Consider the following 23,768-nt stretch of genomic DNA (forward strand, 5'->3'; position numbering starts at 1 on the left):
AGCCCAGTCTCTTGCCTCACCAAAGTCGGAGAATCTTGAGCAGAACTAAGGAAAGACTGATGAACAACATGTAACTAGAACAGCGTCTAGCTTTACTTAGCAGGCTTTGTAAGTTTCTAGTACATTAGAATATGATATCAACCACAAGAATTGATAATTTAGAAGATGAAGAATATCCTCCCCACCAGGCACCAGTCCTTGCACCAGGAGCTAACACGACTCTAAAAATAACTTGGCTAACGCATAGGAAAGGAGAACCAACACAGGGATGCGTGTGAATGCTCCAGCAGAATATGAGGAATCTAGGGTTACCTCATAGCACAACAGCACTCGGCCGATCAGTGCGAAAGAGGTAGGTAACTCCACACCGCCAGTCAAGGATGCACCTCGCAGTACGAGGTGAAAATAGATGCTTTTCATGGCAATCGTATTATCGACTCCATTATCACGAAAGATGTACATCACGGTGGTATTCGGCAGCTATCGCTTTATGTATATAACTCCATCCATCTTCTCAGACAGAAAATCATCACAAGCATCCATCACTTCTTGAGCATCACCATCCACCCATCCATTTACCAACCACTCTCGCTACCATCACCATCAACATGCAGTTCTCCACCGTCCTCCTCGCTCTCGTAGCCACCACCTCCGCCGCCGTGCTTCCCCGCACCGAAAACAAAGGCCAGTGGTCCGTCCATGTGACCCTTGGCCCCGACATTGAGCAACTCTACCTCCACGCTGAGTTCACGTCGGATGAGTACGACGAAGAGCACAAGCTGAGGAGCACCTGCGTTGAGGCACCTAATGCCGAGCTTCCTGTTATCCACGGCTGCGACCGCGCCGCGTTCGACTTCTCCTACGATGGAGCGAGTAAGTTCAGATTACTGAATCAAGTTGTTTCCTTTAATACAAGCTAACATTCGTAGCTGTCAACGTTCAACAGACTCTTGACAGTGGAGTTACCGTCTACGGATCCGCACCCCTTTCCATTCACACTTTTATTGGCGGCGGACGTTTCGAGGACGGTACTATCGTTCCTGTCACCAGCGCTGTGGCTTAGATTGGACGGCGGTGTAATAATTTATGCCTCTGGGCTTATTACCTCTGTAAAGCGTAGTGTACATATTTCCAAGCTTTAATGTAATGCTATTTATTGGATGAACACAACGAATCTACCATGGCGTGAGTGCATAGCTTTCTCGTATATCCCCTACATAAACCATAATGCATCCCTGTCATGTTCTACACGGTAACAGTATACTCAACCGAATTCCCAGGCGTCCTTGGATAAAACTCAATCGTAAACGTGGTATCCACACCCGCCGTCCTCACGGCATCCAAAGCCGCAGCCTTGATGATGACATGTCCAGCATCCCAATTCCACTGTCCATCATACGTCATCCGTGCCTGCTGCAATACGCCTAGATACTGCGTCCAATCATCCACGAGATACGTTCCATCAGCTTTGATAGCCTTAACAGCCGCAGGCCTGTTCTGGCCAGACCATGTGATGGGGATAAGGAGATCCTGGCCCGCTGCGGGTAAGGGTCCAGAGGTGCTGGAGAGGGTTGGTGTGGTGTATTGAAGGACGTTAACTTGGAGAGCGGCGCCACGGTTGAATGTTAGAGTCAAGTTTGCCAGGGTGCCGGTGGATGAAGTGGGCGTAATTATGGACTTGAGGTATGTTGCCGCAAAAGTAATTTTCTCGCCGGAGACGGTGTAGTCTTTGCCCTTAGCCAGTTGTTTACTTCCTTTGCTGATCTTACTGAGTGTGTTTCCGTTGAAAGTGAAGCCTAGTGTGGCGTCTCCTACAGTCTCGTTCTTGCGATGGTAGATGTATGCGGAGCTTGACTGCGTTGTTGCAGAGCCATCTGTTGTGCTTTCTGGAAGCGCGTTTGGGATGCCTTTTACTGCATTGCGGTAGATGTCCATGGCTACTTCGTCGCGCCAGAGATGCGTCGCGCGGTTTAGGAAGTCGGCCCCATTGTCCCAGAGAACAGTTGTGGTGTTGTATTTCGCTGCTGTGCGGAGAAGGAAATCAAAGTATCGCCAGCGCGCTGCTGTCTCGGTAGCGACGGGTGACACGGCCCATTCGCCAATTACGAGGGGAATATCAGTGAAATTGCCGCGGACGGCGGCGATGTCGGCTTCGAGGGCGGCTTTGTCGGCGTCGGAGCCCCATGTGGTTTTTCCCCAAGCTTGGAAAACAAAGTCGTCTTCTCTTGGGTTAGTCCTGATGAAAGTTACATGGGGAAAGGGCACTTACAGGGTGAGTAGTAGTGATACTGAATACCCCAGGGATTCTTAAACTTTGGATCAGGTTTCTTGAACCATTGAATCGTCTTCAATCCATCCTCTCCAGCGCCAACGAGTGTAACAACGCGCTTGGGGTTGTGACCACCTGCATCGTTGATAGCCTGAAGGAAGATATCGTTCAACCTATTAATCACAGCGCCGTGTTCAGCCGTAGTTCCAGGAATTTCATTGATGGTCTCGAAAGCAACCTTCTCGCTCTTGCAAGCCAGCTTCGTTCCAATTTGCTTCCAAAGCTTTCCAAGTCTCTCTTCAACAGCCGTGACATTGGTGCTCGCTTGCGTGAGATCGGCCCAAGTCCAGGAATCGTGATGGACGTTAACAATCGCGTAGAGCCCTCGGTCTGTGATCATGTCCACGACATCCGATACACGCTGCATCCATACGGGATCCACGGTCCAATCTGGTGATTGAGAAGTGAAGTGGTACGCCCAGGTGACGGGTAGCCGAATGCTCTTGAAGCCGGCTCTTTTCGCATCGTCAAAGGTGCTGCCGACGACTGGTGGGTTGTTCCAGCTGCCTTCGGTCTCTACAGCATCAAGCGTGTTACCAAGATTCCAGCCTGGGTTCAACTTCTCGAAGAAAGTGCCAGCAGAGATCGATGAGAACTTTGCCGTAGCAGGGCATTTTACACCCGTACTATTCGTTGCTACTTCGCATTAGCCACCGCGATATTCATCGAAATCATGGAAGAACAAACATTGAGCGACAGTAAAGGCGCTGTGTAGCAGCACTACTGCACTTGCGGGAGAGATCCTCATTGCGAACGTTGAGTGTCCTGAGCGGTTGTCGTTCCAAGAGATTGGGAAATAGAAGGAGATATACAACTTCGCCCATCAGCCTGGTTCACCTACTCTTCATCCCGGTACCTAGGTATAGAGATCTTCCATATAGCCATACCCACTCTCCCCTCGCCATTTCTCTATAAGCTTCACATGTTAATGAACTGTTACCCCAGGATGCGGCATCTTCCGGCTAGCGCCATCATCAAGCTTCCTTATTCATTTGCTTTGATTGCAAAACCGACTTCTTACCCGGTTTTAGATCGAGGAGAGGGAAGCATGGAAGACGTCTAGAAAAGTGAGTTTCCTCGCTATAGACCCTTTGATTGGTCGTGGTCATGATTAGTGCGACACCTCGTCCGATTTATATTGTAGACCCCAGCCCGATTTCATATGCAGGTCCCCGCGGGCCTAATCTCCAAATTAGTCAGGGTAGCGACATTTTTCCACCAAAGACTCAGATGCTCCAAACAGTGATCACACCTTGTCTCTCCTAGTTCTCGTGACACTAGGCTCACATGTTAACGATGGGAACGCTAGTTTTCAAATGTAGTAATACAAGTGTTCCGTACCCAAAACAGTTTCGCCAGAATGTAACGTGATAGTCATAGATCCAGTGCAAAGTACTCAAGTAGCGGCATGTGCGATCAAAAGACGTAAGCGCATATTGTTCCTAGAACCGATAAGAACCACAAACCCCTAGACTAAACATGCTCATGTGAAACATCTAGGACAAGCATATACTAAAGAAATGAAGGCTTACGAATACCATCAGGGTACATTATGCCTTCCAACAAGACAAGAGAGAAAGCTACTAAGACAAGTGAAGAAGAGATTGATTCCTTGAGGTTGTCCCTGCCGCCCTTATAACGCCGGAAAAAACAGTGGATCAAATACTCAATGGGTCATCAGCCCACAGCGTGTCAGAGTGCTCGAACTGCAATAAAAAAAATGTACCCTCGTTATGCAGTACAGAGTCGCGTCAGACATCTTGTCTTCTGGAGGACGACCATGCTTCCCCCGCTCACGTTGATGTTCAAGCGCGTCGAGTCGGCGTTGAATCAGCCTGCGCTCGTAGCCTGCCTGGTCTTCCGGCAAGAATGAATCTCTCGAAAGCGGCGGCTTGCATAAGAGCATCGGTACGTGAAACATATGCTCCATCTCTTAGGCTACTCGGGGCGAGGTCTTTTAGCACCGTGCGGGTTCTGCCAGCTGCCATCGTTGCCGCCTTGGTTGCCTTGGAAGAATCCTGGGTTAAATCCTGGGTTGCCGCCGAAGCCACCTCCTGTAGCCTCACCGTTAGCGATTATTCAAGTAAAGAATTGAGAAGTGTGGGGCAAGTCACTAATCGGAGTATGAAAGTTTCTCGACGTACCCATTCCTCCCATCATGCCCATGTTGCCACCGCCCATACCCATCATGTTGCCACCCATGCCCATCATGTTACCGCCCATAGGCATGTTCATGCCACCCATGGGGTTCGCGCCCATAGGGTTCATGCCCATATTGCCGCCACGGCCACGATTGCCCATCCCACCACGCATGTTACCGCCCATCATACCGCCGCGGTTGAAGCCGCCCCCGAAGTTGTTCATACCGCCCATAGGGTTGCCAAAGTTGTTCATCGGCGCTTGGGCACCATAGCCACCCATGTTGCCACTCATGTTTCCACCAGCGGGAGAAAAGTTGCGGTTGTTTTGGTAGCCCATGCCGCCCCTGTTGAAGTTGCCACGGTTATTGTTGTATCCGCCCCTGTTGTTGTAGCCGCCCTGATTGCCGTAGTTGCCGGAGGTAGCGCGGTCATTCCTACCCTTGTCTCGCGCGGGAACATCCTTGGGCAGGGTCTTGAATGGGTTGACGTGCGGAGGGCTAAAGATCGCGGTCGGCTTCTTTGTATGAGCTTGGTCTCTAAAGAGGTTCTCGATCTGGTGTTTCAGGGCAGTAGCTGCTTGTGGTGAGTTCAATAGAGTGAAAACTTGACTACAAAAGTGATTAGCATGTTCTGCTTCAAAACTACAGAGTGTAACTCACCCTTTGCTCTTGCCATTGACCTTGTGCTCGTTGAAGGTTACCTCGACAAGTTCGTCTTCGCAACCACTCTGGTTGGCCCATCCGCGGATGTCTTCTTCGCTGATCCACCAGTTTACATCGTTGATCATGAGAGCTGCGGTAGCGCCGGGGTCAGTTGGACGATCATCGTCTTCGCCTTGCTTGCGCTTTGTACCCTGTTGCTGAGGTGCTTGTTTATGAACGTCGAGGCCAGCCGAGCCTCCTGTGGATGCTATCTGTTGGGTGCTCTGGTCATGATGGCCTTCCCCGTTTGTTGCTTCATCTGTAGACTCCTTGACAGCCTGGTCACTGTTCTCGTTCTTGGTCGCATCTGATGCGTGGTTCGATGTCGGCGCGTTCGCATCGGTGTTCGGAGTGTTCGTGTCGGTTATGGTGGTGTCTTGCTGTGCAGTCGAGTCTTGGTAGGAGTCATCGCCGTAGATGTCGATATCGAAGTTGTCGTCGTCAGCCATATCTGCTGTGGTATGTCAAGTCAACTGCAGTAAGCGATGAGGTTTGTTCCGGTATTCTTTCTTTGATTCGCTCTTAGGTACTTGATGTGCTAGTATCAATAGCCAAAGTACATGCAATTCTGTGATTGGCATACAAATCAGCATGATGAGATAGAGGGTATCGTAAAAGAAAGTGTGCGCCTGCAGTCCGCTGCAATGCGATGTCGAGAGAAAAGACAAACAGCATAAAGTAAGGCAATACGTACAGTGCCGCTGTCGGCGCGTGGTGACAAGGTCCAGAAAGACAGCTCAGTGCAAGACGGAATAGTCCGATCGCCTCTGGCAGATGCGGAGATGTGAAAGGTACAGGATGTGGTGTGAGAGATGTGTGTGTGAGAAGCCTCAGCCTGCCTCCTGCGCTTGCTTTTGCTAGCTTCCAGTACAGTTTGCGCGAAGCGAAGTTGCTGTATACAATATCCCTTCGAATTGATGCGGCGCTGAATCGTGCGCTACCAGTAATAAGAAGAAATGGAGAGCCACGACAACTCGATGTAGATGCCAAACACGTTCCCTTTCAACCCTTGACTCTGTGTATATCGATGTAAAAGCGGGTTGCGATCGCACGTCTCGCTAATCGGTCTGTTGCGTAGTGAGTAACTGCGTTCAGTGACAAACCTGGGGAAGCGGGTAGAGTCGACTTGTCGGCGCGAGCACGAGTGAGGATGAGCGACAGACGAGAACGCGGATGCGATAGCTCAAAGTTAGCGTCAAGGTTAGCGTTCTTGGCGGGACACCTACCCCTGTCGGGTTTCTCCGCAAGGCCAGATTGCCGTCCGTCTGGTAATTTGGCAGCTACTACCCTGAGTTCGCGACTTCTTCAATCCGCGATACTTCACTCGACAACCCAACTCACGACCCTCTCAAATACCCCCACGAATCAATAGTCGCACATCAATCGCCATGGAGAACATCAAGGAGTTCGCTGAGTAAGCCAGACTGGAATCGCACGATGAGGGAGCAATCGCTAACCTCTGCGTAGTATGCCCGCTGAGTTCCTCAAGGAGGGTACTCTATTCATGAACCGATGCACCAGTATGACCGCCTCTCCATTTCAAGGATGACATCTCTAACATGACTACAGAGCCCGACAAGAAGGAGTTCATCAGGATATCGCAAGCAGTCGGAATCGGTTTCCTGATCATGGGTCAGTAGCAGGCCGCACACCCGCCCCCAAGTTCATTAAACTGACACATTCGCAGGTGTCATTGGCTATGTTGTCAAGCTTGTCCACATTCCCGTAAACAATATCCTCGTCGGCGGCTCATAGACGCTACTACACTACAACCATCGATTCTCTTCCCTTTGCATCTTCGACCACGACACCGGTCCGTTCATCATATCATCTTGTATTAGGGCATTGGAGGGGAACCGACCGGCCTTCGCTTTGTTGGCTCCATAGAGGAGATATGGCATACTCAAAATGGCTGTACAGTATGGAGGTTGGGTCAGCGGGAGTTTGATTATATCCAAATTTAGGCATGCACAGGATTCACTTTGATTGGGCCTACATAATGCGTGACGTGATGTGAAAGGCGTGCGTAGAGTGGAATGGTGATGTAGCGCTTCCAGCACTGCGACGGCGATGTTGAACATGACTGAAAGTCTCTATGAACATCCAATAGCCTCCCTAACTCCTTCCCAAATGCTTATATACAATACCTATATTCACCCATTGACCAGAAGTCTAGAAGGGTCAGCCGATGCAGGGGCTTTCACTCCTCATTCATCATGTCCTCGTACCACATGGGATGCCTTCTCGCCCTGCCCTCGGGACTCGTGTAAAGTCGTTCATCATGCTGCAGTTGTGCGTTGACCCGCCTCCCGATCTTTGGTTCTGCTTCATCTTCTTCAAGCCCATCATTCCAGGTGTGGACTGTGCAAGTTCCCTGTGAGGTGCCCCAGCCGTTCCATGAGGTTGCTAGCGACGGTTAGCAAGATTACCAAGGAAATTGGAAATATGGAAATACTTACCGGCAATCATAGGTGCATTGGGATGCCAGCTCGCATCACGGACACACGTCTGCCATCTACCCTCATTCCTTCCCCAGTGTTCGTACATGCCAGCGAGAAGGTCTGGATCGCGTGGTCGTGAGTTTTTAGTCGCCTTGAGGACGTTGACCTTGCCAGCAAGAGTTGCGTCCATGTTCCAGACATAGACCGAGCCATCGTAGCTACCAGAGTAAACGTATCGCGAGTCTGTGCTACCAGGAGGTGAGAAGTGACATCGGATAAGCGTCTTCAGCACTTTATGTCCGCGGAACGTGACAAGCGAGCAATCGTGCGGATGTGGGCGGTACTCATCGAAATCGTACGCGTTAGATCGGTACTCGAAGCGATTGGTGTACGCATTGGGATCGATGCGGTCAGCTTTCTCTTTCGACATCATCTTCCTTAAATCCCAAAGCTTAGCAGTTTGGTCTTTGCCGTTACTAAGCACATATCGTCCGTCTCCTTTGCTGTCGACATACGTCAATCCCTCCGTGTGCCCAAGGAAAACACCAGCTTCTCGGCCATCACCCATACTTCTTCGGTCCCAGACCTTGAGTGTTGTATCGTCCGAGCCGGAGTAAAGAATATGTGGCGATTGAGTGTCCCCGAAGCAGACTGCGTTTACATCGTCTTGATGACCTGGTATGCGTAGTACTGACTGACGACGCTCGATGTCGTATACATAGACGGAACTGTCTCCTGTTCCTGCTACAATTTCACGGCCATCGCCAGAAAATCGTATTGACCAAATCTGGAACGGTGAGCTGCAGTTTCATATATCAGATGAACAAACCTTACGCCAAAGTATCCGCGGAATCCACGTGGAGTGGGCCGACCGAGGTCTGCGAAATCAAGATAATGAGGTTCAGCGTCGTTGTCAGGATCAGTGTGTGCCAACGCCACGATACTTCTAATGGAGCTGTACGCCAGAAAGCGGTTATCTGGACTTAACGACGCATCCGTAATCGTCCATTGGCCGCCATCGTATCTCACAGTCTGCGATATGTCAGCTTTGCAGAGCTTCAAGTTTGAGAGAGAGGCTTGCCTTGTAATACTTCCAGTCATATGGGTTCGACGTGTCGTACATGCGTACTTTGAAGTCCTGAGCGCACGAAAAGAAGAAATTACCGTCGTCTGAAAATTGTCCAGAATAGCATCGCGCATTGTAGTGTATGATAGTGTCGGCCACAGATTCTGGTATCATGTCTTGCCTCAACAGCCTCGTGGAATTCTTCTGGCGCCCATCACTACCGATGCCTAGCTCTCTCCGCATAATTTTGTAAGCTAACCTCTTCTTTCTTTTGAGTGTGTCCTCAGGTCGAGGGTTGGTTCCGAAATTACCGCCCTCCATCAATTCCTGACCCTGCTCACTAGGCACCTTCTCGAACAATTCTTTGCCTCGTGGCCGCCGCCTTCTGCCAGAAGTCCTTGTCGGACCAACAGGGTCATATCCAGTGCCAGGGTCGCTATCGTCTTCCTCTTCTTCCTCCTCATCTTCGTCAAGTCTGCGTCGCCGGAGTGCAGATCGTGGGATAAAGTCGGCGGCGAATATGCGTCCCAATCCAGCGTGCCCAAGCAACTGCATGATTTGTTCGCGAGTAATCATGACTGGTCGGCGGGGGTCATCCGTCTCGTCTTCATCGTCATCTTCATCGTTATCATCGTTGTACTCGAATGCGATCTCCACTCCGCTGAGGTTACTCAATCGTTCGGCAGCATCTTACAATAACGTTAGTAGATAGATCGTAGATTAGGCGTGATAGAGCTGTGTACCGTGAAAGCTCAGATCACCTTCACCTTCACCTTCCTCATTATCGTCGGTGCCCTCTTCTGCCGGTACAAAGTCCATGTCGTCATCATCATCCTCGGTATCTCGCCAGAACGGGTCGCTCGGGTCGTATACAATGGTCCTTGCTGTGTCCCCATCGGTGGGCGGGCTGGTTGGGGCGTGGGACGAACTCATATCTGCGAAAAGTTGATCTGTAGATGTCGCAAGTTGTGCCGAGGCGACATGGTGGTAATGCTCGTAACGGGCGTGAGCTTTGTAGTAGTCGCGGTGATAGGGCTATCTCCGAATGCCCCACTCTTATCGATAGATCATTACGGACTTCCGCATGGTGAGTACATATTACTAGGATGGGCAAGCGCGAATATGCTCATGATAATTGATTGACTATGCAAAGCGTGGCTACTCGGAAAGGTATATAATCTTAAAGGATATTCTGCACGATGATCCCACTTCCAGCTTAGTCAGTATCGGTATCCTGATGTGAAATCATAAGCTCAGGATCCGGATCATCGTCTTCAGAGTCAAAATATGTCTGTTTAGGCGGCGTGGGCTGTCTCGGCGGAGACCGAGTAATTCTTATAGCAGATACCGTCATTTCTTCAGGTTGCTTGGCCTCATAGCCATCATGGTCTATCAGCGGTTCTGCAGCCCGCTCTTTGCCCTTTCGTTTCGATCCAAGAGCCTCTTCTAACATATTCTTGCCCTGTATGAATGCTTCGAGTTCGGCACCAATGGCGCAAACCAATAAGTTCCAACTCCGCGACGAGGCAAGCTCTAGCTTCTCCTCCAAGTAGGCAATAGTTGTATCCATTTGCTCGAGAAGTTTATTGGGATTGGGAGCGCTCTTTCGTGTTGCGGGTTGCATATAGTCTTGCAGGCTTGTTTCGTAGTCTTCTACTTTCTTCACAACATCGGACCACAATACCGCACCCTCATCAAGCGCACCGCGATCTGTATCGACCTCTTCGCATTTTTCAGCCAGTCTTGTGTATTTGTCCTGCCAGTACTCACGCGCCATTTCGAGCGTCCGTCGTTTCGCGGGTAACGTAAGGAACAAGGATGATGACATTGGTACGTGGTCCACGTTTGGAGGTCGCGCAAGGAAATTTGAAACTTCCCGATCTAATAGCGACAACGATGTCTTGTAAGATGCCAGTTTCGCTTCCACAGAGTTTTCGGTATCAGCCAGCTCGTCCAAGACCTTCCGATGTCGTCTCTTGAGCGACCATAGCTCTTCTTCCTTTTGTCGAATCTCCTGTTCTAGCTTCGAGGCTTCCGTCTGTAGGCTTTGCGCTTTCGCACCAGCGTCCTCGTTCTCTATGTCTCTGATCTTCTTCTCGAGCCGTACGCGCTTTTGGCTCCATGCATCGGTCTTCTCCACCGTGCTTTGCAGTTTCCTAAGGTCCTCGTCTAGAAGATCTAGTTCCTCGGACTTGACACTGGCAAGTTGCCTTATTCGTTTAGATATGCCTAGTCTTGCTACATTCAGTCCCACTTTCTTCCTCCGCGTTCCGTTGTGGCCGTTTCCATTCTCCGCACCTTGATCGCTCGATCGGACACTGCTAACAGTCGGTGTAGTGCTTCCATTTGATACGAGATCATCTGGTATAGCGTCTCCCCCGCCACGACCACCCATCAGCCCATCAGCTTGCGCGTCGAGTAGCTCTTGCAGCTGTTGTTCGAGATGCCTCGCTCGCCGTTGCAAAACTAGTAGGTCGTCGGGAACTCGTGGAGGTGGAGATAGGCTGGTTTTTGGAGCGTTCCATAGTACCGACAAAGTTACAGGAGGTGGTATTCGCGGAGACGGCGGAGAGTTGTACAGTGGAAGCTCATGTTCGCGCGCGTGCGGGTCTTCGAAGGACTTTCGAAATCGTGGCGGAGGTGAGAACGAGCCGAGGACTGAGTTGAAGATAGACATTATGATTAATCACGATCTCGCGATGTGGCATGTAATATGATTCTGAGAGCGTTGGTGAAAGGTGTTCGTGCATGTGATACTGCTGGTACCTCGAGCATGTGAACGAGTCATGCGCGCTCAGAAGGCCCTTAGTCAGCCACGTCATTTCAAGCAGCTTGGAGAGCACAATGGGCAATGTCGATGCGCACGACAGCTCTCTATCGGGTGATCAAAGAGCGCAACGGTTGCAGTCACACATGAGGGCTTTCCGTAAAATGAAATGCATCGGCACTCCATTCACGTACTAAACTCACCTAACCAGGTAACCATATTGCTTGAAGTATCTCACATGGGCATTTAATGTTAGATCTTTGCGTGAAATATTTCGCGAAAACAGAGATATGTGCACAATTGTACATACAACTGCAAATGGAATCTGCAGAGGTTGTGCCTGGTACTTGTGGTGATCATCAATGAACCACCTGCAATTCATCCCACATGCGGCGTACTAGCGCCAATCCTAATACGGCTAGTGACATCCACGACTTAAGCGAGCATTTCAATATCGAAAGTTGCAAGTGCGACCGCGACAACAGCACGCACTAACTCCCAGGAACTCTTAATCGTACGCTCTTCCACCTCTCCTCATCTTCAAAACCGTCGCTAATCGCAACTCCAGCAGCCGTATACCCCACCAACATACATCATGGCTGACGCTCCTGCCCCCGCTCGCGGCGGATTCGGTTCTCGTGGAGACCGCGGTGGTGACCGTGGACGTGGTCGCGGACGTGGCCGTGGCCGCCGTGGCGGAAAGACTGAGGTGCGCATATGAGAATCGTGGAGGGACAAGTTACACGGAATTGACAATTGGTACAGGAGAAGGAATGGCAGCCCGTCACCAAGCTCGGCCGTCTCGTAAAGGCTGGCAAGATCAAGAGCATGGAAGAGATGTATGTTTTCAGGCAACATTGGGCGAGGAACCTGTACTGACAGCGGGCAGCTACCTGCACTCTCTCCCCATCAAGGAGTACCAGGTCGTTGACTTCTTCCTTCCCAAGCTCAAGGACGAGGTCATGAAGATCAAGCCCGTCCAGAAGCAGACCCGTGCCGGTCAGCGTACCCGCTTCAAGGCCATCGTCGTCATTGGTGACTCCGAGGGCCACATTGGTCTTGGTATCAAGACCTCCAAGGAAGTCGCAACCGCTATCCGCGCCGCCATCATCATCGCCAAGCTCTCCGTTGTCCCCATCCGAAGAGGTTACTGGGGTACCAACCTTGGTGAGCCTCACTCGCTCCCCACCAAGGAGAGCGGAAAGTGCGGTTCCGTCACTGTCCGTCTCATTCCCGCTCCCCGTGGTACCGGCCTTGTCGCATCGCCCGCTGTCAAGCGTCTCTTGCAATTGGCTGGTGTCGCCGACATCTACACTGCCTCTTCCGGTTCAACCAAGACTCTTGAGAACACCCTGAAGGCTACTTTCGTCGCCGTCGCACACACCTACGGTTTCCTCACCCCCAACCTGTGGGCTGAGAAGAAGCTCACCCCATCCCCGCTTGAGGAGTACAGCGACATCCTCCGTGAGGGTAAGAGGTACTAGAGGGTTTGTTTTTGGGTTCTTTCTAGCATAAGGGTTATGGCGCGGGGTATTACATTCAGGACCTCACGTATGTATCCAACGATAGTGCTGGGTACACCGGCATGAAAATGAACAACTTTCAATGATGACCTTGAAGTCATGATACTCCATGTGCTTTTGATATGCGAAAGTGCATGTAATTAGGAAAGTGACAAGATCAGGCATATTCAGTGTATTACCACAACGATTGTGAGTATGGGGAGTGCAATCTGCCATGATGTGATTTAGTCATCATCGAGAATTCAAGCCTCAAAAAATTCATCAACTGTATGACATAGAATATGAGTATATTCGTACTTTCTGTTCTTTCTCTCCCGAACCTGCGCGTCTCTATATTGTGTCCCTTAGGATGAGTGCATCATGGTGAATGAGTTCTGGGAGTAGAAAATTTATCTACTTTTTTGTCCATGTTTTTCCTTGTACGTCGTGTCCTGATAAACGTCGTGAGGACCCTCTCCGACCACTATAATATCTATCAAGGCTTGATCACCATCTTCTTCATGGTCAATTTCTATTTTCACACGTATGGTGGATATGAAGCTGTGTGCGATGGGTCTTATTGAACCTCGTCGCAAAGCTGACTGTGTATATCCTCTACTCGCCCTGTAGCGGCTGGCCGTTCCCACCCATGGTAATCGTCTTCGTGACGACGTATTCCTCAATACCCAAGTGACTTCCCTCCCGTCCAAATCCAGACTCCTTCACACCTCCGAAAGGTGCAGCAGCATCCGAGATGAGACCGGTGTTGACTCCAACCATACCGACCTCGAGGGCTTCAGCTACCCTGTAAACTCTCTGGATGTCTCTGCTGAAAAAGTAACCTGCAAGTCCCACGTCAGCCGCATTAGCGAGGCTGACAACGTCGGCTTCGGTATCGAAGGGGAATAATCCGGCAACAGGGCCGAAAGTCTCGTCTTTGGCGAGCTGCATGTCCTTGGTCATGTCGCGGAGAACAGTGGGTTGATAAAAGTTCTCTCCAAGATCAGGTAGCTTTTGTCCACCAAACAAGACCTTAGCGCCGTTCTTCACGGCATCTTGAACGTGAGCATCCACCTTGGAGACAGCACGGTCATGGATTAGTGGGCCGTGCGTGGTTCCTTCTTTATAGCCGTTACCGACCTTGAAGCTCTTGACCTTCTCGGTGAACTTGGTGCAAAACTCGTCGTAGATGCCTGATTGGACGTAAATCCTGTTGGCGCATACGCAGGTTTGGCCTGAAGAACGGAACTTGGATGTGATAGCTCCGGTTACTGCCGTCTCAAGGTCGGCGTCATCGAATACGATAAAGGGCGCGTTTCCACCAAGTTCAAAAGAGAGCTTCTTCAGTGTATCCGAAGATTGCTTCATCAGCAGCTTGCCAACACCAGTCGATCCTGTAAAGGAGACCTTTTTGACGGTTTTGCTTGACGTGATTGCCTCGCCGACTTCGGGTGTGTTCTTGAGCGCCGTAACGAAGTTGACAACACCCTTGGGGATTCCTGCTCGATGTGCAAGCTCGGCGAGAGCTGCTGCTGTGAAGGGTGTCTCACCAGGGGACTTTGCAACGACAGTGCATCCAGCCGCCAGAGCTGGACCAATTTTTCTTGTGATCATGGCTGCGGGAAAGTTCCATCTGAAGTTGTTAGCCTTAGTTTATCCGAACATACAGCAAGACTTACGGTGTAATCAATCCAACAACGCCAACAGGCTCCTTGATTGTGAACACCCGGTTACCAGCAACCGACGCTGGGATGGTGGCTCCATACATGCGCGGTGCCTCTTCCGCGAACCACTCGTAGAAGCTTGCAGCATAGTTGACCTCTCCCTTAGCATCTGCTATGGGCTTTCCGTTCTCCCACGTTATGAGCTTCGCCAGGTCCTCTGCGTTATCCATCATCAATTGATACCATTTCCGTAGCATGCGCGAGCGCTCGCGACCGGTAAGTTTGCGGAAGGAAGGGAGTGCGGCGGATGCTGCTGAAATGGCGGCTTCTGTGTCTGCGCGGTCCATCTCAGGCATGGTGCCAATGAGCTTGCCTGTTGCTGGATCTGTTGCCTGTTAGAGGGTTTCCGGAGAGTGGGTAGGGCAGAAATACCATGGACCTCAAACGTCTTTCCTGACTTTGCGTCTATCCATTCTCCGTTTACATATGTCTGGTTCTTCAAGAGAGACTTGTCGTTAAGCTGTGCAAGTCGTCAGCGCTTGTTCTTTGTACACCTGCCGAAACGAGGTCGAAACATACCGGTGGTACTGAGTGACCCATATTTGCGTATCCTCGCGAAACAATCGATGGTAATGACCTTTTCTGAAAGTGACTTCTGTAAGCTTGTTGGCGTCCGAGTGATCGAGTTGCTGTTACGATAGAGCGCATGGCGTCTTTGGGTGGGTGTGAAGATCGATTATAAGCTACGACGAACCCGCCCACTCTAAAGGCGGCACACGTGGAAATAAAGATAGCTTAGCCCACTTGAAGACGTCAATTGCTCGTAGACTAATATTCAGATGGGGTTTGGCGGAGCTTCGGGAGCCTATGACGTTGAGCAGAGCTATGGCCAGACTGCGGGGTTTCGGCTTATGCTGGGTGGGATGGCTACGGGCAATTCGGAGGCAGCTCCGCGATGATCAAAGACAAAGTAAGAAGATTGAGAGGCGTATTAAAGAGCTTCACTTTGGTGTATTTGCATTTCTCAATAGATGTTACTATTTCTCCAAGTAAGCAGGTAACATACTATCCAGAGAATGTTGGCGTATACAGCGTATACAGCGTCAAGAGCGTATGATCTTTGCGGAGATTAAGTATCGCGACATAAGTGAGGCACACCGACCCTAAGCTTGACTAAACAAGTGGGTTGAGTTGGAAAAGATCTAGTACCGAATGTTGTTGGGCTGGAAATTTATCCAACGTTTGCAAGACTTCGTTCCAAAGCCGGTATCTAGCGAGTGCTGCGATGGGCTCTCTAAAGATCACATCAGTGCTCTACCCTGGTTAAAATGGCGAATAACATCAATCTGATCAGATTGTATGTAACGAGAGTCGGTCTAGGATTTCAGTATGCAAAGTTCGTATAGTATTCTGGCTGAGTCTAGCGTATTTATCAGGCGCTGTTCGCTGCGACACCCAGCGTCCACCTAGCCTCTACATCCACCCGAGCTCGGAAAGATGCACTTCAACACCACACACGCGGACAATGTTTCTTAGAAAAAGACACCATCATAAAAATAGGTACGTGAATGCGATCCGACTTAGTTAGGAATATGTTGGTCAACGGCAAAGTATGAACGCCTCTCAGCGACATCGACAACAATTGTGTGTAGCAATGCCTTCACTAAACAAATATGTTAATCTCAGTAAATAGAAACAGAATCATAACCTATGCGTCACTAACGACGCAGCTCAGGGGCGGCGTTGAATGGGGTCGTTCCTGCACATGGTGCACGTGCATAGTTCGCTCTTCCCCACACATGACAGCAAGCTCTAAACGCGTTAAGCTTTTGGAGCCGCATGTCGATCATGCAGGAACCGACAGCAGGAAGAGTGACAAGCAGAAAAGGGAGAGCTCAAATAGTGGTTTAAAACGTGCCGGAAGACTCCCGAAAATTTGCGGAAATTACTCACTGAGGAGCAATTTAGCATTTCCTGTGCATTTTGATGCATTTTGCATTGTTGGATGTCGAGAAATAAAGCTCTTTGTTGTCGTCGTGGTTGTGCGTCTTAAAAGTGTTCCCTTGCTCTAAATTCGGGTTGGGTTTTAGCGTGTTTGGATTGGACCGACCTTCAGCGCTGCGCATCCCCCAAGACCACACGCCCCTCGACCTCATCTGCCTATCTCGACTACTTTGCTTCTCGGTGGCATTTATCAAGATACTAATTCTCCTTGTAGTCGCTTTCTTTGAATTCTGCGTCCTCTTTACCTGTGCATCGCGCACTTCGCTCCCCAACTCATAACAACACGACACTCAGGCGACACGCCAGTCAGCATCGCGCACACTTTCGCCGTCATCGGCGCATATGCAGGAGAATATTTCCCTGCTTCTAATGTCATCTTGAAGCTTGAAAAATCTACATAAGCGGTGTAAGTGCGCTCTCACCGTGACGCATCCTCGGGGCCCGGTCGCTCACAACATCCCGAAGGACCGCAATAGGCTTCACCGCGACGAGTCCCCATGTCTAGCCGAGCGAAGCGCAAGTTCGACATCGACCCCAACGCATCCGATCCCGACGATTACGATTACGACGACTCGGAAAAACGCGCCGCGCCCCAACGACGCCGTAATCGACACACGCCAGGAGCTAAGAAGAAGCCTTCTAAGCGCCAGCGACGCGCATACGGCGGCTCCGATATCGACGACGACGACGAGATAGAGTCCGACGATTCCTTCACAGAGCGCTCCGAGTCGGAGGAGCCCGAGATCAACCCTGCGACAGGCAGAAGCGTGCGCCGCGCTACCAAGAAGCAGATCAAGTACGAGGAGAGTGAGGACGAAATCGAAGATACGCCATCGGAAGACGAGGCGCCCAAGCCTGCATCGCGACGCCGAGCACAGCCATCTATCGAAGAAGTCGAGAAGCCTTCGCTCATTGTGAAGCTGAAGATGCCTGATCACGCCTCTGGGCGCAACCTGCGCACACGCACAGGCAGCAAATCCCTTGCGCGTGGAAGGACACCCGAAGTACATGGCACGCGACGGAGTAATCGCTTGTCGCACGATGTTGAAGAACCCATTGTCGAGCTTACAGATTCCGGCAGGCACGTCAAGGTCGTGCGCGAAGGCACTCGCAGCCCCGAGCCCGTCATCGCGCGCGCCACTCGAGGTGGCAAAGGCCCGAGAGTTCAGCATCCCAGTGCCATCATGGAAGCGTCACAAGAGACCTCGATGATTCGCGAGGACAGTCCTGGTCCTCTTGACACGCTTCTCGCTGGCGAAGAAACTCAAGTTAAGGCCAGCAAGGACAGTTCACCCGTACAAGAAGCCCAGCAGGACGACGCTGAAGGTGAAGACGACGACGACATGGAAGGTGTCATCCAGGAGTCGCAGCACGACGAAGCCGCTGCTGAGGATTCTGACGAGGAAGGTCCAGTCACCCGCGGGGGTCGCAACGCGAGAGTACGTCCAACTACTCATCTATGATCTGTCTCGCAACTAACTTTTGCTCCCAGACCCGTGCCGTTTCAGCCAAACGCAAAAAAGGCGCCGATGAGAGCAGTGACTTCGAGCCTCCAGCCGATGACGACAAAGAAGAGGAGATGTCCGAGTCAGATCACGAAAAGGCCAAGGGCTCGGCATCCGAAAGCGCATCAGGGTCAGGACGACGCTCAAACCGACTACGAGGGAAGAAAAGTCGGTCGCAGCGTAGCAGGCGCAATTCTAGTTCCGAGGAGTCAAGGCTGGATCAAGACGAACTACAAGATGAGCTTCAAGACTTGGAGTACAACAAACGACGGCGCCTTTCTCGACGTAACCCTGACAAAGACCTGGCGTACGACGAAGCGCCAAAACGTCGCGCCCGCAACGCCCCAGATTATCGTGTTGTTCGACCAGAGCAGAATACTATCTTCGAGAACGATGACGACGATGCGCCGGCTATGGAGCGACCTAGGGCAAGAGGTGGACGTTCCACATACAAAAGCCTATGGCGTAGTCAGGGCCCCTTCGGTGGTGGCGTGGAGGCTGGCATGGGAGCTGCAGGTGGTGACTCTGACAGCAGTGAAGATGAGAACCAGAAGATGCCCAAGCCTGTCGGCGGCATGGTCGGCATGACTCCTACTACGGCGACTGCCCCTGCCTTCGGGTTTCCTCAGACTCATAATGCAGACCCTAAACAAGACTCTGGCGGTGGCCCCGCAAATCTGGGCAAGGTCAAAGACAAGAAAGCCCTTGCAGATTCTGACCCTCTTGGAGTCGACCCGAACGTCAATTTCGATGGTGTTGGTGGGCTTGACGATCACATCAACAAACTCAAAGAGATGGTCATGCTTCCTTTGCTCTACCCTGAAGTGTTCCAGCGCTTTAAGATCACCCCGCCCCGAGGTGTTCTATTCCACGGTCCGCCCGGTACTGGTAAGACGCTTCTTGCCAGAGCTCTTGCTTCTAGCGTTAGCACTCATGGACAGAAGGTCACCTTCTATATGCGCAAAGGTGCTGATGCTTTGAGTAAGTGGGTCGGAGAGGCTGAAAGGCAGCTCCGCCTACTGTTCGAGGAAGCGCGGAAAACACAACCAAGTATCATCTTCTTCGACGAGATTGATGGACTGGCGCCTGTTCGCTCCAGCAAGCAAGAACAGATTCACGCTTCAATTGTCGCTACTTTGCTCGCTCTCATGGACGGAATGGACGGCCGGGGACAAGTTATTGTGATTGGCGCGACCAATCGTCCAGATTCTGTAGACCCTGCGCTTCGGCGCCCAGGACGATTCGATCGCGAGTTTTACTTCCCATTGCCAGATGTCGCAGGTCGACGTTCTATTATTGATATTCACACGAAGAAATGGGAGCCACCTTTGAAGCCAGAGATGAAGGATCAGCTTGCAGAGTTGACCAAGGGCTACGGAGGTGCCGATATTCGAGCGCTGTGTACAGAAGCAGCTCTCAATGCAGTACAGGGGACGTACCCTCAGATCTACACTTCTGAGAAGAAACTCTTGATCGATCCTAGCACCATCAAGATCCTAGCGAAGGATTTCATGATCTCGGTCAACAAGATGGTGCCATCTTCGCAACGAACAGTCACCGCTAGTGCAGCACCACTGGGCAAGAACATTGAACCATTACTACGGAAGCCCCTAGCCGCAATCTTGAAGCGCATAGATGAGCTCATCCCTCGGAGGAAGAAGCTTACTGCACTTGAGGAAGCTGAGTACGACGACCGTGACGACGAGAAAGGCTTCGAGCGTGAAGCCACCATGCGCAACTTTGAGAGTAGCAGAATCTTCAGGCCTCGTTTGCTCATCAGCGGCCTTCAAGGCATGGGTCAGCAGTATCTCGGTGCTGCACTCTTAAACAAGATTGAGGGTCTGCATGTTCAATCTTTCGATCTGCCAACTATTCTTGAGGACTCCACCCGAGCGCCCGAAGCAGCCATCACTCAGCTGTTTACAGAGGTCAGGCGACATAAGCCTAGTGTCATTTACATCCCTTCAGTCGATGTCTGGTACCAGACACTACCTGCACAAGCGATCAAGACTTTCAAGCTCTTATTGCGGAGTGTTGGCGCGAACGAACCGATCATGCTGTTGGGTGTCCTGGAATCGCTCAGCGAGAAGGAGAAGCCTGATCGCCAAATGATGATGGATTTGTTCTCCTTCTCGCAATCCAACCAATTTCAACTTATGCGACCTGATCAGGAAGGGCGGGCAGAGTTCTTTAACAACATCAGTCATTACATTCGCATGTCTCCAGCAGACTTTCCCGACCCGGACAACAGGAAGAAGCGAGTTCTACCTGAACTGGAGGCAGCACCGATCGTTGTTCCAGTAGTAGATCCGAAGGAGCTCGCAGCACGCGAGAAATGGCAAAAGAAACAGGACAGACTTACTCTCAACAAAATGAAGATTGTCATTCAACCTATCATGGATCAACTGAAGAGGAGTCACAGGAAGTTCTTCAAGCCCATCCTCGAGGAGTCTTGGTACGCCTATCTACTCGAGGAGCAAGATTCCGATCATGTGAGATCAGACCTGCCACGTGAGCAACAAGAAGAGCAAGGTGTTATACGCCCTTGGGAATTCTCGAAAGACTCCAAAGGCGTGGACGTTCTACTGCACGTCGAGAGCGGCAATAAATACTACAATCTGGATCTAGGCACTATCGAGAAACGCTTGTCAAATGGTTACTACAAGCGCCCTGCAGATTACCTCTTCGATATCAAGACCCTCGTAAAGGATGCAAGGACGTTTGGAGATGCTGAGCGGACTTTGAAGGGTAATGAGATGATCACAAATGTCGAAGTCGATTTGGACAACTTCTTCATGCACCAAAATCCCGGCCTTCTCCAAGAGTGTGAAGCAGTCTATCAGCGCGAACTCGAACGGGAGAGGAAGGCGCAGGAGAAGCGTGAGAGAGCCATTGCCGCGAACAAAGATTTCGACGATGTTGCACGCGTACCACCAGAGCAGTCAATCGGTACCACTGAGACGTCAGGGCCCATTACCTTGGGTGAGCCTGTTCCTGGCCGTTTGGCTATGCCACCAGTAACTCCGATGCGAGCCCCTCACGCTGAAGGTTTGTCTAACGGCACGAGCGGTGACGGCACACAGCATGCAAGGAATGGCTCTACCGCGCCTTCCAACGATGACACTCATATGACAGACAGCCAAGATCTCAATGCCAATACGCACCACGACTTCCAATTCCAGACCCCGAGCAGAATCGAGGGTCAGGGCACACAAACGCAAAAGTCGCAGATGTCCGGTCGTACGTTCATGGCACCAAACTCGCACCCGAACGACTACCACAACAGCGCTTCTACGACGACTTCTGGTCAGAAGACTTCAAACAGGTCTTCGGACAACAAGTTTGGCACTCAGAGTAGCAACGGTGCTGCACCATCCGGCATACCCAACTTCTCAGAAATGATGCCCGAGCAAAACGGGTCGCAGCTTCCCGATACACAAGGTTCGCCAACCCTTTTCCATCAACGATTTGAACTCTCCCCTCGTCTCTCATTAGAACACACCACTGACCATATTTCCACTACAGAAGTACACTACGTCAGCAGTCAGCCGTCGAACTCACAACCATCGCAACCTTCACAGTCATTCCAACAGGTTACCTCTATGCCAGCGCCTGCGTCCGCGCCTCCGCACCACTCGAACCTGAATCAGATCCTTAACGACGAAGAGCCGAAGCCACAGCTTATTCTCGACGATAATTTGGTCACGTCGTTGCATGACAAGCTGGTCCGTTCGACATCTGGTTGTTCGCTCGAGCAGCTGGAGCAGATCAATGCCGCGCTCATGGACGCCATCTGGAAGCACCGCTCAGACTACAATCGTAATCTCGTCCTTAAGGAGGTCACCGAGGCGTTCAACGTTATCATTAAGGACATCGAGACGATGCAAGAGATCCTTAAGTCGAGCCAAGAAGAGGAAGAAGCAGAACTACGGCGGCAGTATCACTCCACACAAGACGATTGGTTCTCGCAAACACAGGCGCGTCGCTAAGTTGGCATTGTTTGTAAATACCCTTCCTTAGTCGGCAAGTTGGTTGATGGGTTGGCATTGCATAGAGCATGCACGGCGTTTAGGCGGCAGGAGGTACATTTGAGCGTTGCGTTGGCACGCATTTCTCAGGAGCTTGGTCGTATTCATCCCTAGGCACTCTCCTCATTATCATACTCATGTACTATGACCAACCTTTTTCTTTTCCTGTTTGTTGAGGGACGCATGCATGGTTTGCATTGGAATAGGGGGTCTCGGGTAGCTGGTTTGATCACGCATTTCACAATTTGCGGATGTATGAAGACAAAAGAGTAGATATCGAATCAATAGCGCTTGCCGCACACATCATTCAAGAGGAAGATTCTATGAATGCTCGCTAGATCGTCTCTGAAGGATCATGACATTGACTGCCTCCCGGGGTATCTGAAAGTCAACGCTAATGTACAGGTGTTGGTCGCGCAAACATGTATAGTACATCGACCGCTCCTTCAGCCACACAACTTCATCTCCGAGACCACTGCTGGTCAGTTGTCTAGATACATCTTCACCCACACGTACTTGCCGCAAAGTTACACTTGAAAGGATCCTTGCAGTCCGTATGCCCTATGTCAGTGCATGGCCATCCAGGACAACCTTGTATTGTTGGGCCACAGCAGTAGGTCGCGGTCGGCTCGGTGTAACAGATGTTTGGAGTGCATTGGGCGTCTGCAGTGCAAGCTGCGCCAGGAGTCAAGACGGTAGGAGCGGGCGCACTAACGGTAGTTGGGGGTTGAGGTTGGGTTGAAGGTGCTTGGGTGGATTTTTGTGTTGTCGTAAACATCATTGAAGTCATACTCTCAATGAGGCTTGATATGGACTCTGCGGGGGTGGAGATGGTGATAGGCGAGTGCGGCAACGATGTTGGTGTGTTGACACCACTTTCGGGGGGTACAGAGGAAGAACCTATAGTGGGGGTGTCGGATGATGGCTTCTAATATGTTAATATGACTTTGTATGATGTTGTTCCGAGTCACTCACTGCACGATCAGTCGTGGCACTGCTGTGGTCCGGTGCGTATCTCAGCCCGAGAACTATAGCCATGGCAAGAATGCCCAAGCCAAGCACCGCAAGAGCGATTATAGCGAGGATTAACCATGGGTGTTCCGTGGGGTTCTTCAGTCGCTGTTTGATGCTGGGGTTTCGGATCGGTACTTCGTCGCCACTTCCTCGTCTGCTATCCGTGTTGGATCCGGATACTTTGTTGTTGATGATCGGATTGAAGGTTGTTAGCTCAGTTGATGGGTTGCCTATGGTATTCGTCGAGTTGGGTGCGAGCCTCACGCCGTTGACGTTGGGTGTAGCGTCAGGCGTGACCATGGTGAGATAGGATACTTGGAGCTGTTGAATGAAAGAGATGAACTCATGTGAATTCCGATTCGCCTACTCGCTCTGTGGGTTTAGCGAAGTCCTCACAGTTGGGCAATGTTATGAAACAAGCTCCTGCATTTTGCCTTGGTGCCAAGAATCCTTCGTCCGGTGAGAGCTACTACATATCTATCGTCGCCCCTCACCCACCAATAGTATCTAATAGGGGGTTTCGAGGTGTTAGTGTAGGCCACAGGCCCGACGCTTGAGCACTGCCCATCTACTTTTGTCAAGGTTGAAGCCAAGGCTGTGAGGTCC

At 51.0% G+C, this 23,768-nt stretch overlaps 10 protein-coding genes across 10 annotated transcripts; 4 read left to right on the forward strand and 6 right to left on the reverse strand.

Annotated features, from left to right (window-relative positions):
- Window positions 1-608: 608 nt before the first annotated feature.
- ALTATR162_LOCUS8925 (uncharacterized protein) lies at window positions 609-1,063 on the forward strand (the record flags this gene model as incomplete). Its single annotated transcript, XM_043316558.1, has 2 exons — window positions 609-873; window positions 930-1,063. 2 exons carry the CDS (start codon window positions 609-611, stop codon window positions 1,061-1,063), a joined length of 399 nt encoding a protein of 132 aa, XP_043172493.1.
- A 182-nt stretch (window positions 1,064-1,245) lies between these two features.
- On the reverse strand, window positions 1,246-3,077 carry ALTATR162_LOCUS8926 (uncharacterized protein; the record flags this gene model as incomplete). Its single annotated transcript, XM_043316559.1, has 3 exons — window positions 1,246-2,219; window positions 2,270-2,965; window positions 3,017-3,077. 3 exons carry the CDS (start codon window positions 3,075-3,077, stop codon window positions 1,246-1,248), a joined length of 1,731 nt encoding a protein of 576 aa, XP_043172494.1.
- A 1,190-nt stretch (window positions 3,078-4,267) lies between these two features.
- ALTATR162_LOCUS8927 (uncharacterized protein) lies at window positions 4,268-5,620 on the reverse strand (the record flags this gene model as incomplete). The annotated part of the gene is made up of 3 exons (XM_043316560.1): window positions 4,268-4,383; window positions 4,474-5,078; window positions 5,130-5,620. 3 exons carry the CDS (start codon window positions 5,618-5,620, stop codon window positions 4,268-4,270), a joined length of 1,212 nt encoding a protein of 403 aa, XP_043172495.1.
- A 939-nt stretch (window positions 5,621-6,559) lies between these two features.
- On the forward strand, window positions 6,560-6,926 carry ALTATR162_LOCUS8928 (uncharacterized protein; the record flags this gene model as incomplete). The annotated part of the gene is made up of 4 exons (XM_043316561.1): window positions 6,560-6,585; window positions 6,639-6,691; window positions 6,741-6,803; window positions 6,859-6,926. 4 exons carry the CDS (start codon window positions 6,560-6,562, stop codon window positions 6,924-6,926), a joined length of 210 nt encoding a protein of 69 aa, XP_043172496.1.
- Window positions 6,927-7,371: 445 nt separating this feature from the next.
- Window positions 7,372-9,611, reverse strand: ALTATR162_LOCUS8929 (uncharacterized protein; the record flags this gene model as incomplete). The annotated part of the gene is made up of 5 exons (XM_043316562.1): window positions 7,372-7,577; window positions 7,631-8,399; window positions 8,447-8,644; window positions 8,694-9,367; window positions 9,422-9,611. The coding sequence occupies 5 exons, from the start codon at window positions 9,609-9,611 to the stop codon at window positions 7,372-7,374; spliced, it is 2,037 nt and encodes a 678-aa protein (XP_043172497.1).
- Window positions 9,612-9,894: 283 nt separating this feature from the next.
- Window positions 9,895-11,355, reverse strand: ALTATR162_LOCUS8930 (uncharacterized protein; the record flags this gene model as incomplete). Its single annotated transcript, XM_043316563.1, has 1 exon — window positions 9,895-11,355. One exon carries the CDS (start codon window positions 11,353-11,355, stop codon window positions 9,895-9,897), a length of 1,461 nt encoding a protein of 486 aa, XP_043172498.1.
- Window positions 11,356-12,040: 685 nt separating this feature from the next.
- Window positions 12,041-12,929, forward strand: ALTATR162_LOCUS8931 (uncharacterized protein; the record flags this gene model as incomplete). Its single annotated transcript, XM_043316564.1, has 3 exons — window positions 12,041-12,154; window positions 12,211-12,284; window positions 12,335-12,929. The coding sequence occupies 3 exons, from the start codon at window positions 12,041-12,043 to the stop codon at window positions 12,927-12,929; spliced, it is 783 nt and encodes a 260-aa protein (XP_043172499.1).
- A 633-nt stretch (window positions 12,930-13,562) lies between these two features.
- On the reverse strand, window positions 13,563-15,211 carry ALTATR162_LOCUS8932 (uncharacterized protein; the record flags this gene model as incomplete). Its single annotated transcript, XM_043316565.1, has 4 exons — window positions 13,563-14,580; window positions 14,627-14,996; window positions 15,044-15,131; window positions 15,191-15,211. The coding sequence occupies 4 exons, from the start codon at window positions 15,209-15,211 to the stop codon at window positions 13,563-13,565; spliced, it is 1,497 nt and encodes a 498-aa protein (XP_043172500.1).
- A 1,901-nt stretch (window positions 15,212-17,112) lies between these two features.
- On the forward strand, window positions 17,113-22,109 carry ALTATR162_LOCUS8933 (uncharacterized protein; the record flags this gene model as incomplete). Its single annotated transcript, XM_043316566.1, has 2 exons — window positions 17,113-18,054; window positions 18,108-22,109. The coding sequence occupies 2 exons, from the start codon at window positions 17,113-17,115 to the stop codon at window positions 22,107-22,109; spliced, it is 4,944 nt and encodes a 1,647-aa protein (XP_043172501.1).
- Window positions 22,110-22,709: 600 nt separating this feature from the next.
- ALTATR162_LOCUS8934 (uncharacterized protein) lies at window positions 22,710-23,462 on the reverse strand (the record flags this gene model as incomplete). Its single annotated transcript, XM_043316567.1, has 3 exons — window positions 22,710-22,823; window positions 22,864-23,076; window positions 23,124-23,462. 3 exons carry the CDS (start codon window positions 23,460-23,462, stop codon window positions 22,710-22,712), a joined length of 666 nt encoding a protein of 221 aa, XP_043172502.1.
- Between the last annotated feature and the right edge of the window lie 306 nt (window positions 23,463-23,768).

This window comes from Alternaria atra (assembly GCF_907166805.1).
Source record: "Alternaria atra isolate CS162 genome assembly, contig: 29, whole genome shotgun sequence".
Lineage (NCBI taxonomy): Eukaryota > Fungi > Ascomycota > Dothideomycetes > Pleosporales > Pleosporaceae > Alternaria > Alternaria atra.